General features: G+C 32.4%; 1 protein-coding gene across 1 annotated transcript; it reads left to right on the top strand.

Moving 5' to 3' along the window:
• The first annotated feature begins 642 nt into the window (after positions 1-642).
• On the top strand, positions 643-15,234 carry LOC128549048 (macrophage mannose receptor 1-like). The gene is made up of 9 exons (XM_053525095.1): positions 643-798; positions 3,079-3,123; positions 6,305-6,393; positions 6,865-6,949; positions 9,115-9,345; positions 12,155-12,237; positions 12,507-12,597; positions 14,288-14,500; positions 14,902-15,234. Exons 1-9 carry the CDS (start codon positions 744-746, stop codon positions 14,913-14,915), a joined length of 906 nt encoding a protein of 301 aa, XP_053381070.1. The 5' UTR covers positions 643-743; the 3' UTR covers positions 14,916-15,234.
• Positions 15,235-16,614: the final 1,380 nt, after the last annotated feature.

Here is a 16,614-nt window from a genome sequence, read left to right as displayed (position 1 = left end):
AAATGCAGCCCCACCCAACACACACGCACAAACGTACGCGCACATTTACACATACACATACACCGAATATGCTATCATTTTGCTTTGAATGTGTAAAATTGTACTTTCGGTAATTGTTTTCTCATATATTTATCAAAATTTGTTTATTCGGTTCAATTAGTAGAAAGTAGCTATTGCTTTTGATTACCTCCCTTTATGACACTGATCATATAAGATTATGTGCAGTATTGAAAGTTGTGCTTTTCTAACCAAATCATTATATAAAACTGTCGCGTAAGACAAACGCTTCATCTGTATTTAGTCCTTACGGGACTTTAAACAGCAATAATGTCCAGCTGTGATTCTTAAGAAAGGCTCAAAACAGAATCTCTCTCATAATAATTCTAAAACACATTAGCGCCAAATGTTGTGCAATACATTTGACAAACAAAGAAACTGAAATATAGATAAGCGAATGTTTCATTTTCTAAAGACGATTTACAATAATGGTGATGGCGGAACATTTGACAAACAAAGAAGCTGAAAACGTGAAATTTTCATTTTCTAAACAAACTTTACAATAATTCATCTACAGACACACATTTTGCATTATATGAACTACAATTCAATCTTTTAGATGATTGAAACATATGTTTTCGAAATAATTATATAAAGCATCAAGTCTTCTTATATCTAGGTGTCATTTTGTTCTCGACGCTCGGACGAAGAAGACGACTGAAACACATGTTCTGCATATCTTTAAAATGGATTTTCAAAATATCATCACGTTTGCATTGATTGTTGCTATGTGCAGTTTGCGTAAGTACTTTCTTTATTCGTTATATTTATACTGAAATGAAATATAGGTAAAACATATTCTCGCTTTAAGTTATGACTTTAACACTACACTATTTGAATGGCATACACAGATGTATTTTACTTTAATTTCGTTTCAAAGGTAATTACTGACCGTCGACTGTGTGACAAGGATATTGAAAAAAAAATGTTACAAAGTCAGTGTTTACTTATCATTTTACAATTTGCTAAAATAAAAACACCCCAGGATATGATTTTTATGTACATGTAGGCACGAATATAACTGTCTAGAAACAAACCCAACTCAATATTTTAGGCTGTGGCACCGAATAAGATATTTGCTAGCAATATGATTTATCATGTTTATGGAAGAGAATTGTTAAAAGTTTCATTAACTTTCATAACAAAACCGATTTTATCTAAATTTAACAAATTGATATTGTTATTTTACAAACCTGTCTAAACACTAATGGTGGCGAAAATGAGCATGCTTTGCAAATACCTCGAAAAGATAAAAATTGCGGAGTGTTTTGTTTTTTGTGTATACTTAACACTTGTCTATCTTTAAACCCTGTGGTCAGATATATTCTAACGAAGCAATATCACGAAGTGATTTGCCAATGTTCTTGCGCTCAAAGAAAAATTATAAAGTGAGAATTTCAACACTCAGATGTTAGCAAGGAAAGGTTCCAAACGATAAAATAGTTATTTTTTTATTCTTTTTCTACTTTATAGATTTCAAAGAGTTCAAAAAGTAATCAATCCGGATGTACTAGATTGAGATGTCTGAACTTTGACGGAATAAGATTCTACAATAAATGGATTAAATAATATTCCATAAATTTCCCGGTCGAGCAGATTTGTTAAAACCGGACCGTACTGAATACCATTACATGAGCAAATATAAAATAATTTGATTTCTTTAATTTATGATTGAATAAATTGGTTTGTATATTTATTTTAAATATGAACATTTACTACTTTTGGCACCGTAAATAAAATGTATATTTTGGCTGTTCAGGAATACGGCGATTCTTTTGACACCAGCCATGTGGTTGGAACAGTCAGAACTGTAAAAAAGCTGAATTACAGAACACTCTATTTAATTTCTTCTATTGTAATGTTATTTATTTCCAATCGAACACATCACATCTGTTCAACAACAATAGGCAGAAACAACATTATTCTAAATAAAGTTGTTTTTAAGAATCAAAACTTTAAAAAAGGATTGAGCAGTTATTTTCTGTCTATTGCAAATAGTCAAGAATTTATGGAACACCACCGCTGACTTGTGGTATCAATTATATGGTTTAATTGTTATATCTAGCGCAAAGTTAATTATTTCATGTGCATTGATCATTGTAAACCATATTATGCTCTGTAGCATAATGATCGTTAAATTTGTGTAAGGTCTTGTAAATATTTTATAATGTTTTGGCATCCGCAAATTTCCCTCTCTTAATTCATTTTGCTCTTTAGTACGGTTGTTCTGTCTTGCAAAACATCAAAACACTCTAATTGGGACGCTGTGTCATGTACGAACCTCGCTTTGCTCTGTGATTTGGTCTTTATGTCTTGTAAAACGCTCATTATACTATATGTTTAAACAGTTATATACTCGAAGCCCTGAATTGCGATCTTTGGTTTGGTCGTTATGTATTTAACAACCCTAATATGTTGTTATATTTATTATATATATTTCAATTCGTGTCTTAAATAAAGGTTAATTTTCTGGCGACAGAAAGTATAAAGATACAAATCTCTTCGGCAATAAAATCAGCATAACGAACTATATACGCATAAAGTCATGGTGTATTGACAGAGCATAAATGCAGTTTTTACGGTACATAATAATCAAACGAAAGGGCAGAACGAGGTTGCACGCTTGACTGTAGATCCAGAGGTCATTAGCAATATCTGAGATGCTCTTGAGTGTCTCTAATCTAACTAAGAGGCCAGTGCTGGTTCTTCCTAGGAAATGCGTTGCATGCATCGGTAATATACAACGGGCACGCTAAGGAACTAGACTTCCTATTCACGATAAGATATGGTAAGTGAACCTGTTTGTAGTTATCAAACACATTGTCTTCCGTTTGTAGTTATCAAACACATCGTCTTCCGTTTGTAGTTATTAATCACATTGTCTTCTCGTTTGTAGTTATCAAATCCATTATCTTCTCTTTTATAGTCTTCAATCTTATTTTATTTGTAGGGTTGTTTTCATACTAGTGTATGGCATTTACCATACAAATTGTCACACATGTATATACTATATTTTTACAGCCGCACATGGTGCTCTGAGACTAGAGAAAAGACAGGCCACGGAATGTAAGTAAAAGTATTACTTTAGTAAAACATGTAAGAGTCTATATTAAACTTCTTGCGTCTCACCAAGGAAAAGTATAATTTCTCATACGTAAGTATTCTACTAACGAAAAAACAAAATAAAAAAACAAACATTACACAATACAGAATCAAGAAAATCTTCGCGTTGATGTGATTGACGGACACTATAACTATTCTCTAAGGAACACAAACTAATAGGAATGAATAGAAATCGACTAGTAATAAGTGAATAATATGGTTCACCTTGCAAAGGATATATTTTACAAATGATCGAATGTCTGGCACAAATCCTTGCAAAATTTTGGTCAAAGAATACATAAAACGCGTTAAAACTGTACTTTAACTACCTTAAGAATAATTACATGTACAGTCCGTTAACAGATTTCCATGACTTTTATGGTATTTGACCAAAATTGTACAAGTTGTGTACTTTTGGTTTGTGTCCTGAACTATTGAAAAGAGCAAAACTTCACTTTTTTCACTCTTTGTATCTTCGTGCTTTGCTAAATTTAAATACTTATGCTATATTGACATATTGTATATATCAATAACACGGCAGTAAAAGTTGATAGTGGGACCAACGTACGAGCCTTGTGGTCTAAAAATACGTGCCCTAGATTTTTAAAAATATAGTATTATATTTCACCATTTAAACTCTTGAAAATGATATTTTTCATAATTTCTAACAAAATTATACAGAATAATTACACAAAATCATAAAATAATTGTGCAGTTGTGTTACTGCCCGGTAGGACTGATCATTTTGAGTTACATGCCCTTGATCCAGAAAACATTCTTATATGTTCTCATACTGTTTATCGACTATTTCTTCATAAATATAGATTATGTTTTAAATAAAAATTTAATTAAGCGATGCAAAGCGATCTTGATCATTTAAAATAGAGAAACTTCTTGAAAAGGTGATTATACGTAGTTTAAAATGCAATTATGTAGTTTGAGTAGTTGGAATATTAATGAATTTTTTTTAAAACCCTTCGTTGTTTGAAGGTATCACTTAGTCGTGCGAGTTAGAAGACAAGTTGTGAGCCACGTGCTTCATCTGCACAATACCTATTGCTGTTTCCTGCTTTCTAGCATAATTTGTAAACTGTTTTAGTTCTTCACGCTTGGTAAACCGGAAGTAATGGCGTAACTTTATTTATCCGGATAAAGTGAAATAAGCCTGGACTCAGAGTGCGGAAATGAAAATCAGTTTTTGAATTTATGGTAACCTTTGAGTAAATCTTATCAAACGGCAATGTTACTATCTTTCTTTAGTTAAAATATTATGCTAAAACATTTGTTACATGAAATGATTCCTAATTTTTAACTGTCTAAAATCAACTTGAAATTGTCGGATCTCTTTAATCATAGGCAAATATCTAAATCAAACGCACGGACCTGTATATATTATTTCACTGTGTTGTAGGCCACATGTTTGTTTACGACTGTGAAAAATATCGCCAAAGTTTACATTGTAGAACAATTTCTATTCGAGAAAATGTTGTCAACAATGTGATATACCCATAGATTCTCAATATGAAAGATAAAATGTAAGAGCAGATTTCCCGGAAGTACAGAGCAATGCATCGGAAAGTAGGCCCATAACAAAATAAACTTGTGTGAGGCCAAAATATGTCTAATTAGTCCAGCAAAGAACTAAGCACACGATCTTGTCATTTTTATTAATTATTTCTGAACTTTTGAAAAGTCAATGCTTAATCGAAACTGCAGGAAATATTCTGATCCTTAAAGAAGCAAGTCTCTGTATGATCGCGAAGATTCATAAAACATTAACATATTTTGTTTTAAAATATAAACAAAAATGCTATTCAAAAGTATGCATGCACATCCAAAAGAATTGGTATGCTTTAAAGTACATCTACTGAATTTATCTCGCGGTAAATTGTAACTTAGTAAAACATCAAAATATATTGTCCAATAAATGGAAATATTTTTAACATAAATTTACTTTGTGAACGTTTGGCTAACGGTGAGTTCAGTTCTTTGTGAACGAGAATAGGTATATTACAGAACAGTCTTTGTAATCATCTGGTTTCATGCGACTATAATCATCAACGAATAGTTCTGTTCGAACGCAGGTAAACTGTGAGTGTTGTGAACGACTGGTTTATGGTGAGTACAATCATAAGTGCACATACTTTTTTAACATCCGAATAACTGTGAGTATAATTGTCAACGAACACTTATTTGTTAATAACCGGTTAACGTTGATTGTCATCGTCAATGATCAGTTCTTTGTGAACGTTTCGTTTTGTCAATTTTCAGTTCTTTGTCAACGATTGACAAACGATGAATATAGTTGTCAATGAACTGTTTTCTCCGAACGTCAGATTTACTATGAGTGTGCTAGCACATAAACATTTCTTTTTGAACGACTGGTTTACTGTGAGTACAGTCGTAAGAGCATAGTCTTTTTGAATGTACGGTTCACTGTGCGTATCCATCTCAACGAACAGTTCTTTGTGAATGTCCGGCTAAAGGTGTGTTTAGTCGTCAATGACCAGTTTTTTGTGAACGGTTGGGTAACAGTCAGTTAAGTCGTCAATGAAGAGTTCTTTTTGAATGTTTAGTTAACAGTGAATATATCTGGTTAGGTCTTTGTGAACGTCTTGTTTAAGGAGAGAATAGCCATCAATGAAAAGTTCTCTGAGACGTCGTGGTAAGTGCAAGTGCGGTCGTCAGTGAATCGTTCCGTTCAAAGTCTGGTTAATGGTGAATATTTCGTCAGTGTGCAGTTCTTTGTGAACGTCTAGTTGACGGTGACAGTAGTTGCCACTGAGTTAGTTTTTCGGTTTCTATAATTACTGTGTTTTTATATTCATAGTAAATTCATTCATTCATTCATTCATTCATTACATACACTTAAAATTGATACATGAAATACATAAATGATAGAGAATTGTTTTTTTTTTCAGGTAGAGTAAAAATAAAACTATCGTCAGTAAAGAATTTAAATCGCGGTGATATGCATGAAAGAAACGTCATATGACGTCACACACCCAATATGGAATTTAAAATTTTGACTTTAGGTTCCATTATAATTTAATGGAGTTTATAACTGAGTATGTAATAATGTAAATTATAATGTCTGGACAATGTATCCAATATTCTTTAGCTTGTTTCTTTTTATTCGTTACAGCGATGTGCCCGCAAGGATGGTCATTTTTTAGTAGAGATTGCTACGTGTATAAATACGACAGCGACAGGAAAAACTGGGTGGATGCTGAAGTAAGTATTCTGCCAAAACAAACCAAGAGACGCCTTTTTTCAGTCAACAGCCTTTATCATCATATAGCGTAAATTAACGGGTATATAACTTTTAAGGTTCCAGATTTGACGTCCGCTTGTATGGAAGTAGTAGAGACTTTGCTTTGCTTTTTCATGACAGAGTTTCACTTAAGCCTTTGCAAAGGGGCATGATGGATGTTGCATTTTGCACAAACTGAATGAAATCCAGTATGCTAACCATTTGCTGCTTCGAGAGGTTCTTTACTCAGAGTTTTATTGATATATTCAGTTGCAAATTGGAAATCGCAAATTTGTCAACAATACTTCTTGATGTATTCGTATTGTCTTTTACAGAACACGCAGAGGAAATATTCTTGAAATTTTATGACAATGAGACCTTAAAAAAATTATGGTTATTTACATGTATATTTGGTTCATTATTGTGATACATTTTTTGCCAAATTTCAACAGGCTGATTGCGTTACGAATGGCGGTCATCTTGTGGATATTAATAGTGAGGCAGAAAAAACATTCCTTGTCAATGTTATGGAGAATAGTAAGTGTCTTTGAAATTATAAGTCATATGATAGTTGCAGAATGCAGAAATAGCGATGGACGAATATGTAATCAAACGTAAACTGTCGAAAGTAATGTCGGGTTTGAAACCTTAAAGCATCCCATTCAAACATGTTATTTTTGTTTAGATTATATCGATACAATGTAGCATATATAGACTTTCAAGTTTTCAGAGCATAGTGTCAGGCACGGATCGAATCGGGAAATGACAACCAACCTTTAGATAAGCGGGATTTAGAATTAGCTGGAAGTCACTGGTTTGTCATTTCTGTGCCGCTTGTCGCTGTTGGTTTCTATCAAAATACGAATTCTTCTATCAAGATTTTGATAAATTGAGTTTCTTTCATCACTTGATATTAAATGTTTATTATTGAAATTGTTTATATCAAAGATTTAAGGCTAATGTGCGTGATAAAATGAGAAATTAAAGTCGAAAATAAGAAATAACAAATTGAATTTCTTTTCAATAGTCATGTGCTTTCCATGGTCACGTGGTATTTGTTACGGTAGTGATTAATGTAGCAATAGGGGAGGTAATCACTGTTGGGTGTTTGATAGTTTAGTTTCTACACTACTCTCAGAAAAGTGAAATTAGTCTGGTAGAATCGAAGTTTGAGCTTGAATCGGTTACTTAACATAATGTTATTACATTTTCGTGTAGATATAGCGTTGCAGGTAATTAATCCAGCTAATGCCGATGTAGCATAATTGAGCCTTTAGATCTGAATATACTAAAGGAACCGGCGTAGGAGCCATCTGCCCAGAGGTCTAAATTAAAGCTGTTTTAGTTTAAATTTCACTGTGGATTGTGTTTTGACATCTTGGTAGAATAAAAAGGGAAAGAAGGTTGTATTTGGTGAAGTATGAGTGGTAGTACCAGGACATAAGAGAGTTATTTTAATATGATTTTATAGTAAATAAATGTGACAAGAAAAATCTCTCTTAGAAGATAATGACTCCAACTTTTCTACTCGTTTTATGTCAGATTTATCATATCATATTTTTTTCTCTGAAATGCGTCTAGCTATATGCTCTTTGAATAATGCCAATTTTATAAGAATAAATAGGAAATACTATTAAGGCTAGCTCGAAACAAGATGGCGGCAAATACGGCGGTCAAAAGAAAATAACACATAAAGTTAAAGTTTTTTATCTGTATGATCTCGATAATTTATTCATATGACTAGAACACAATTAATCAAGATGACATATATGAGTACTGATTTAGGGAAGGATAAACTCTCCAGACTATGTTACAAAATGACATTTTTTAAGTGTCGAACATCGTTTTGTAATGACGGTTAAGCTAGTTTTAAAACAATAACACGCATGTTCGTTTCTCGTTCAATGCAAAAATAAATAAAATATTCAATTACAAGACTAAGTTTATCACTTATTGTTTGGTTCTAACGATAAACAAAAGACATAATGTAGTGTGACTCAAAATAAGTTGACATTCGAGACTAGAACGTATACATGTAACCTAAAACTTCTATAGTATAAAATGAAAATAACGATGAAAACATACATGTATACTCCATATCTATAGCAATGTTAAGCTTAAACTAGTCAGTTACTTGTAATTTAAAACAGAGATTTTACAAATTTGTACAAATTGCATTAGGTAGAAGTTACCTTAAACCAATACTCGTGCATCTCATATTAAATTAGTTGTGTTCTGGTCATATCTGTAACATATTGAGATGCTATAAAAACTTTAACAGTATATGTTTTTTTGTTCTTCTGGTCGCCATATTAGACGCCAAATTGTTTAAAGCTTAATCCTCAATGATGCCGCTTTTGCATGAGCTGGATTCTTTGCCTACCATATCATAACCACATAAAAATAAAAAAAAAAAATTAAAAAAAAAATTGCATAGGGATCTTTGCACGCGTATGCTGATATATGGAATTACACGACCAGACTAAATGACATTATAACAAAGGAAACTTAATAGTATTACTCATTTATTAACATCAGTACAAAGCGTTTAGTTTACCAATCGCTGTAGCCTCATATTTAATTTATTGGCAGGACATATTCTATATTAGATAACCTTCAATGTGTAACCTGTAACTGATGATATTCAACTATTTGACACATTGTGTTTGCTATAAATGATACTGAACTTTTATTTATACTAGCTACTGAATACTCGCCGAGGCCGGCTTGGATTGGGCTGAATGATAGGACAGAGGCTAACACCCATGTTTGGGTTTCTTCAAATAAAGTTCCTACTTATACGAACTGGGGTGTTGATGAACCTAACGATGTCTCTGACACACAACCTTGTGTACAAATGTACAGTTCTGGGTTGTGGAATGATATGCGCTGCTCATATTCTCGAAACTACTTTTGCAAACGTCCGGCAAATGGTGAGTATTTCTTTTTCTTAAGCTTTATAACAGAATGTTAACATTAGATTCGTGTATTTGTTCAGAAATGGCCTTTGAATTTCTGAATTGACACTGATATAATATAAGTTCAGTTATCGGCTTACGTATGTTCTCATATTTTGAAATTGGTTTGATTTTTAAAAAGACAGCATGTGAATAGTGGCCACATGACACTAAATAGAACTAATTTTTGACAAAAACGTTAATATCTCAAAATGTAAGAAAATGTTGAGCAGTTATAATGTAATTATTGGCATTTACATATATTTTGTCTGTCATAAGAATTCTTTAATGTAATGCTGCACGTTAGATTAACCGCAAGCGGTGACGTATCAATGTTAAAATTTCCTTATCCGATGTATTGAAAAAGTAGTGGGTTTAATATATGTCTCTAAAATGTTATTGTATTTCTGCAAGATTGATACATCGGAAGTAATGGCGTAAGATTATTTATACGGTTAACTTAGAAAGCATGGATTCGGAATTCGGAAATTACGGATTACTAGCAATCGATAATGCAACATTACTGTCTTTCTAATATAAAAATATAATATTAAAAAGTTTGACACGTTAAATAATTCCAAGTAATGTTTTAAAATCGGCTTGAAATTTATGGATCTCTTAATCACGGGCAAGTATTTCAAAAGCAAGTTCACAGACCGATACATTTTATTTTACAATATTATAGACCATATGTTTATTTACCATTGTGTGATGTTTCATTAAAATCAAAAATGAAGAAATGATTCTATTCACAAAAATGTTATCAACATTGTGATTTTCTCATAGACTCCCATTATGAAAACTTGTGTGAGGTCCAAATGGTTCAAATAAGTCTAGCAAAAAATCAAGCACACGGCCTTGTCTTTTTTATTTGCCGGGGTTTCTAACTATATTCTGAAATTTTGAAAAATCAGGATTTAATCAAATTTTACTTTCTAGAAAAAATTGATGCGAACGTGCAGAACTACTTAAATACATTTCGATGCCTGGTGACCCCATGATTTTTTGGTATCATTTGAAAGGGTTGTGTCTGCTGAACAAGAATTAGTAAAAAAAGATGACCATAATAATATGCACGAGTCACTACAGTCATTTGTTTTACTGCAAAATGATAAATCTTACATTCTAATAACTGGATTTCTGTTGAAGTATCACTGAAATCTATAAGGAAAAAATAAAAATTCTATAACATATTTTTTATGTAATTTATGTTTTCGTTTTCAGAAGACATTTAAATTTGTCCTACCGATATACATTTAACAAAAATTTATTAATCTTCTGCCTAAATAGAGCTGAAGGTTAATATTATTTTATTGAAAAATGCATACACAATCAACATACGATAATAACGAAAGTATACGGTTCTCTTCAGATTACGGTACATTCACGAATTTAAAAAATGGAAAGTCTGTGTGCGGAGCATCATGTTGTAATTATAATACATAATAGGAAACATGATGTGAAATACAATGAGAAAATAATCAAACACAGCTCTTAAAGGGTTAACAAATCAACCGTTATACACTTAGGTATCCGATCCGCAAATAGGCCAGTTCTATACAATATTGCTATAAAAAGAGATCAAATATTGATGCCTGGTAAGCTCACATAATTTTGGTATCATTTGAAAGTGTATTGTATATGTATATAGGTAGAAGACATGTTAAATGTATATCGGTAAAAGAATTGCTGCATGTATATCGGTAGAAAATGTGTTAAGTGTATATCGGTAGAAGATAATGTAAGTTGATAATGTAATAGAATTATCCCTACGCACATTAATCGGTTTTGGCAAATGGTTTATACATATCCATTGTGGAGAAAGCAAGGGCAGGTTTCATATCATTTTAGAATGTGCAGTACTGTTACAAGCAATTGTAAATGCATATATTATTCCACATATAGCATCTTCGTTTCTTTACTAACAATATTCAAATTGAATATGAATTTGCATAGAATCTTGTTGACGTTGAGTTATAGGTTAGCCTTGTGGTGTGTGCCCTAGGCTTAACAGGTGTTGGTATATTTCATAATGCGTCCGTTTTAGGACCATGTTTAAATATGTATGCGTGTACATGTTCTATCTTTATCAAATAAAACATTTTTAACATCAGCCTAGCGACAGCAACTTGCGCTGTAGATTTAGAAAAACATATTTTAACAGATTGGACTTAACGAAACTACATAGATATCAAACTTGGTTTTATAATTTTAGGTTTGGTACACTTATGTTGTGCCTCTGTGACCTTTCTAATAACAGTGTTTATAAATATTATATATGCTTGTTGTTGTTGTTTTGTTTATATCTCTGACTTTTATATATAAGGTGCATGCTTTCGCTTTATGCGTTCAAGATCTGTAACAGTTGTACTTGTTCCTGTGAAATATAACGGTATATAATGTCAGCTGATCTCTGTATTCAAGATGTTACGTTTTCAGCGTTTTGTACTGTGGGCTATTTTAAATTTCATCAATTATATCGTCTATTTCTGATTTGTTCTAATCATTATGCACACTACGGATGAAAAATCAAGTGTAAAATTTAGTAAATTAAATATACTAATACAGATAAACTTATTTTAAACTTGAATGGGTATTTGAACTGTGCTTGTTACAGAAAGCAAAAATCCAGATAGTTCAACTAGACTAGAAATCAAAAGCTTCAATATGAAATTCGTATTCGCTACAGAAACATATTGTTCAAATCTTGTCAAAATTTAATAAATGTTGACGAGCACGGTATTTGCTTGAGGCTGTATGTTATGTCCTTTTGTCTATATTACAGAGGAATGCCAAGATGGATGGAGCCTCTACAACAGGCGCTGCTACAAATACAGCGATATTACTAAAAATTGGAACGCGTCTCAAGTATGAGTTTATTACACACAAAATAGAATAGTTCATTTTTGACATATACGTGAGACCATCATATCTGTAAGAGTTATATATATAAAAAATTCAGGTTTCCTAAATTCTTGAATTCTCTTAATGATCTGTATGACAATAACAGTGGTTCAGACTAAATACACTGAGGTAAAGCTCTAACTAAATGGGGCGGGGGAGACATCGACCAGACAACGATGAAATTATTCACCTTTGATACATTATATGAAGCTATTTCTGTTAAATTTCAATAGAATACATGTATTGGTGATGGTGGAGGCCTTGTAGAAATTACTAGCGCTGAGGTGAATATATTCCTGGTCAATCTAAGAAGCGGATCCACAGGTAAGTAGACTAATATGACTCTTGCCACTTCAGCCGTTATTTCAGACACATGATATTTCAATTGATAGAACTACAGACCCTCTAAAAGTCAAAAATATGGCTTCCACAAATGTAGGAAATCTTCATCCCAAGCCAGAAACAAACGGATATTGATCTGCAGACACCTAGGGATAGGAACTTCACCTCACTTGTGACCTGTTAGCCAATTCTGTTTTAGCATAAAACGAACTAAGGTTACAATTTCAGCATGTTTTAAAAATTCATTTTTTTGCAAAGTAAGATGGGGTAACCGTGAAATTTACACCTGCAGCGTGATCTTGTGATAAAAACTCACATCTGTATTGTGCAGGTGTCGGGTACAAAACAAATGCACGTTAACTTTGGAACACATTTTGGGCAACAATCTATCTTGCTTTGTTACATGTCGATGTCACTTTCTTACAAGTAGATGTAATAATATCAGCGATTCAGATGCTAGCATACAATGAATACTTCATATTGCAGCAGAGCGAAATTTACATCTTGTATTTCGTGTTCGAATCACTTGCCCCTTACCGATGTGGGTTCGAGCCTCAATCGGGGCGTTGAATTCTTTATGTAAGGAAGCCATCCAGCTGGCTTACGGAAGGTCAGTGATTCTACTCAGGTACCCACCCGTGATGAAATAATGCACGGAAGGGCACATGGGATCGGATACGAAATTGTTAGATCCCTGCAATTCTTTGATGAGTATTAACAAAATGTATATTTTGAGAACGACTCTAAAATACATTAAATATTTTGAAACTAATTCCGCGAATGACAAACGTTACCAAGATGCTTTTTGTAGAGTGACTTTGGTCAGTTATTAAATAGTTAGATCGCTGCACGTCTAATAGCAAATATGTGACCAAGGTACCTGTTTGGAGAGCGGTGTTAGTCAGTTTCTAAGTATTTAGATAACTGCGCTTCTACTGACAAACTTAACCAAGATAAGTGCTTAGAGAGCGACCTTAGTCAGTTACTGAAAACAAAAATACCAAGATAAATGTTTAGAGAACGATTTTGGTCAATAATTGAAAAGTTAATCGATAATATTCGGCCAGGTATTTGTTTGGAAAAGAAGCGGGTCAATACTTAAGAATGTCGGGCATTTTCACCTAAATAACACAAATAATTACATTATTGTTTAAAGAATGACTCCGATAAATTATTAATTGCTTTCATCCTTGCTGCTTTACCTTCAATAAATGAACAGGTAGAAATACACTGGTTAAGATAATAAAATGCTATGATCACTCTGCTCCTTTGACCAGCTGATTTTTCGGATCAGTTACACACAATATTTGACCAAGTGTTCGTTTTGAAAATGAATTCTACTTCCCTAAATACCACAAATGATCAGACAATTGCTTTGAGAACAATTCTTGTAAGTAATTATTAATAAGTAGACTAAGTCAGATACTTGTTTGTTAAATGACAAAATATGAGCACAAGGAGTCTGCTACTAACGTGGTTATTCGACACACATCAAGGTGTTTTCTTTAACAAATGCTTTGTCAGGTAGATAAATATTCATGTCCCAGCTCTACCCACGACGGCCGAATACTGTTCCATGCGCTTATAATTTTAAATAGAAAGGATACAAGCTTAAATGTAAATGTAATAAAACATAACGAAAGTATATATGTGTAATGCAACTTTTTAACAGTTGCAGATGCTTGGATTGGGCTAAATAAGGTTGGTGACACACATAAATGGATGCCATCGGGAAATGTTGCATCTTACACAAACTGGGCACCTGGCGAACCTAACAATCACGAATCTTCGGAAAACTGTATTGAAATGTATCAAGACGGGAAATGGAACGATCATAACTGCGCAAACACCCGACGCTACTTTTGTGAAAAACTGCCGAATATCAGTGAGTACAAATAATACCTGTTTACATTTTTAAATAGATTTTCACTGGTTACTTGGAAAATCTGTGATGCGAAATAAATTGTTTCCGATAAGTGAACTTTCGATGATCGGTCAGATAAGGATAAGTTGTCTCAAGCGTTTGAATATTTTTGATACAATTCTGTTGGAATACATACAAAGATTTTTGACGCAGTAAAACTACCTTAATTTAGGATTTAGATATATAGATATATGAATTATTCAATATAATATATCACTGTGTTAGGAGTTTAGGCAATTTAAATTTAAGGAGGTTATACACATATTATACCGTGAAAATACTCATTACCAAAAAGGTGTCTTGTCGAAACATTACTTTTACAGTAGCACAACAAATTATGGACTGTTTTTTTTTCTTTTCAGTTCCCTATGAATAAGAACTAGCGAACTGGAGAGGAAGTGATCGGACAATGACCTAGATTTTTGCTGAAGATTTACTCTCATGTATAACCATAAAATTTATAGAATTATTTTCTTTTCCTTAATAATGTCTGTGTGATTTAAATTTAAAATAAACAAAACGAGGATGGAAGTCAACAACAAATGGATGTCCTCCCTATGTCTAAACTTGAAAATAAACTTCAGAGCTTTTACACAGACTTAAGCAATCACGTTTTATTTATTTTCGAGTTTGAAGGAATATGTTAACTATAAGTTTGATAATAATTAAAAGTTCATTCACAGAGCATAGTAAAATCGATTTTTGTCTTTATTTTGTCCGTCCGTTGCAACACGTAGTCTAGGTTCAGAGTCTTTAGGCAATAACCACTGTTCGTTGCCTAGGTTAGATCCTTTAGATATTGATTACTATTGTCCATAACAATACGTAGCCTAGGTTCAGAGATTTTTGGCAATAGTCTCTGTTGTTCATCACATTTCGTTGCTTAGATTAGATCCTTTAGATATTGATTACTGTTGTCCATTACAACACCTAGCCTAGCTCGGGACCATTTAAACTATCGCCACTGCTGACCGTTACATAACCAAGCCTGAAAATATTGTCACTTTGGTCCGTCACATTACGTAGCATATGTTCGCATCTGTTACAAAACTATCACTATTGTTAGCCTATGTTCAGAAATTTAAAACTATTACATGTATTACTTTTGTCCTTCTGCAACTGTTTGCAACTATCACTTCTGTCATTCAGATTACGTTACCTTGGATTGAAAAGGTTCAAATATTATTCTTGTTGTCCTTTACAGCTTGTAGTCTATGTTTGGACCTGATACATAGATACCATACCAATACCATATTATAAAAGATAACAACTTGATTGACATATATTTAGTATTAAAAATCAGGATTACGTTGTATGCTACGTAATCATTTTTGATACAGATTACGTTTAGGTCTTAAGCTATGTCTCCTTCCTTCGCAACTTATAAAACTATATTGACTTTACACGTAATAGTACCAAATAATCTGGGTCATTCATATCAATCCTATTATATTGCGTTATACTTAATAACTTTCCCAAATCTTCCGCTTATGAACGATTATACAATTATAGTAGTTGATTACAGAGTATAATAATAATAATAATAGTAATAATAATAAAATAATAATTATAATAATAATATTATTATTATTGTTATTGTTATTATTATCATTATAAATAATAACGATGATGATGATAATAATAATAATAATAATAATAAATCACAGGTACGATATAATTTTCCGTTTCAGAAATAAGTGTCATTAAGTGCATTTTTTATGGTTTCTTTTATAACATTGAAATGTCCGCATAGATTTCAATCTTAAACAAATATTCTTTATAATATTTAGAAAGCAGCTTTATTTTGCAAAACCTCATTTGAAATTGCATACAACTCAACAAATGTCCACCAGCCTGTGATTAAAACTGAATCTGAATAAAGTTGTCAGGACTGAAATAAACTTCTTTATATTCATAACTTAAAATTGTTGACATAAACAAGACAGAATTTGAATGATAAAAAAGAAACACGTTTTCTTCCTAAAAAATGTAATTACTTCTTAAATAATTATCTATCCTTATCAGAATTACGTTTGAACAACAAACATTTTTCTTTTAATAAAAACTGCGAAAAA

This window comes from Mercenaria mercenaria, chromosome 15 (assembly GCF_021730395.1).
Source record: "Mercenaria mercenaria strain notata chromosome 15, MADL_Memer_1, whole genome shotgun sequence".
Classification (NCBI taxonomy): domain Eukaryota; kingdom Metazoa; phylum Mollusca; class Bivalvia; order Venerida; family Veneridae; genus Mercenaria; species Mercenaria mercenaria.
Note: the sequence above shows the minus strand (reverse complement) of the source record. Positions and strands in the feature narration are given on the sequence as shown.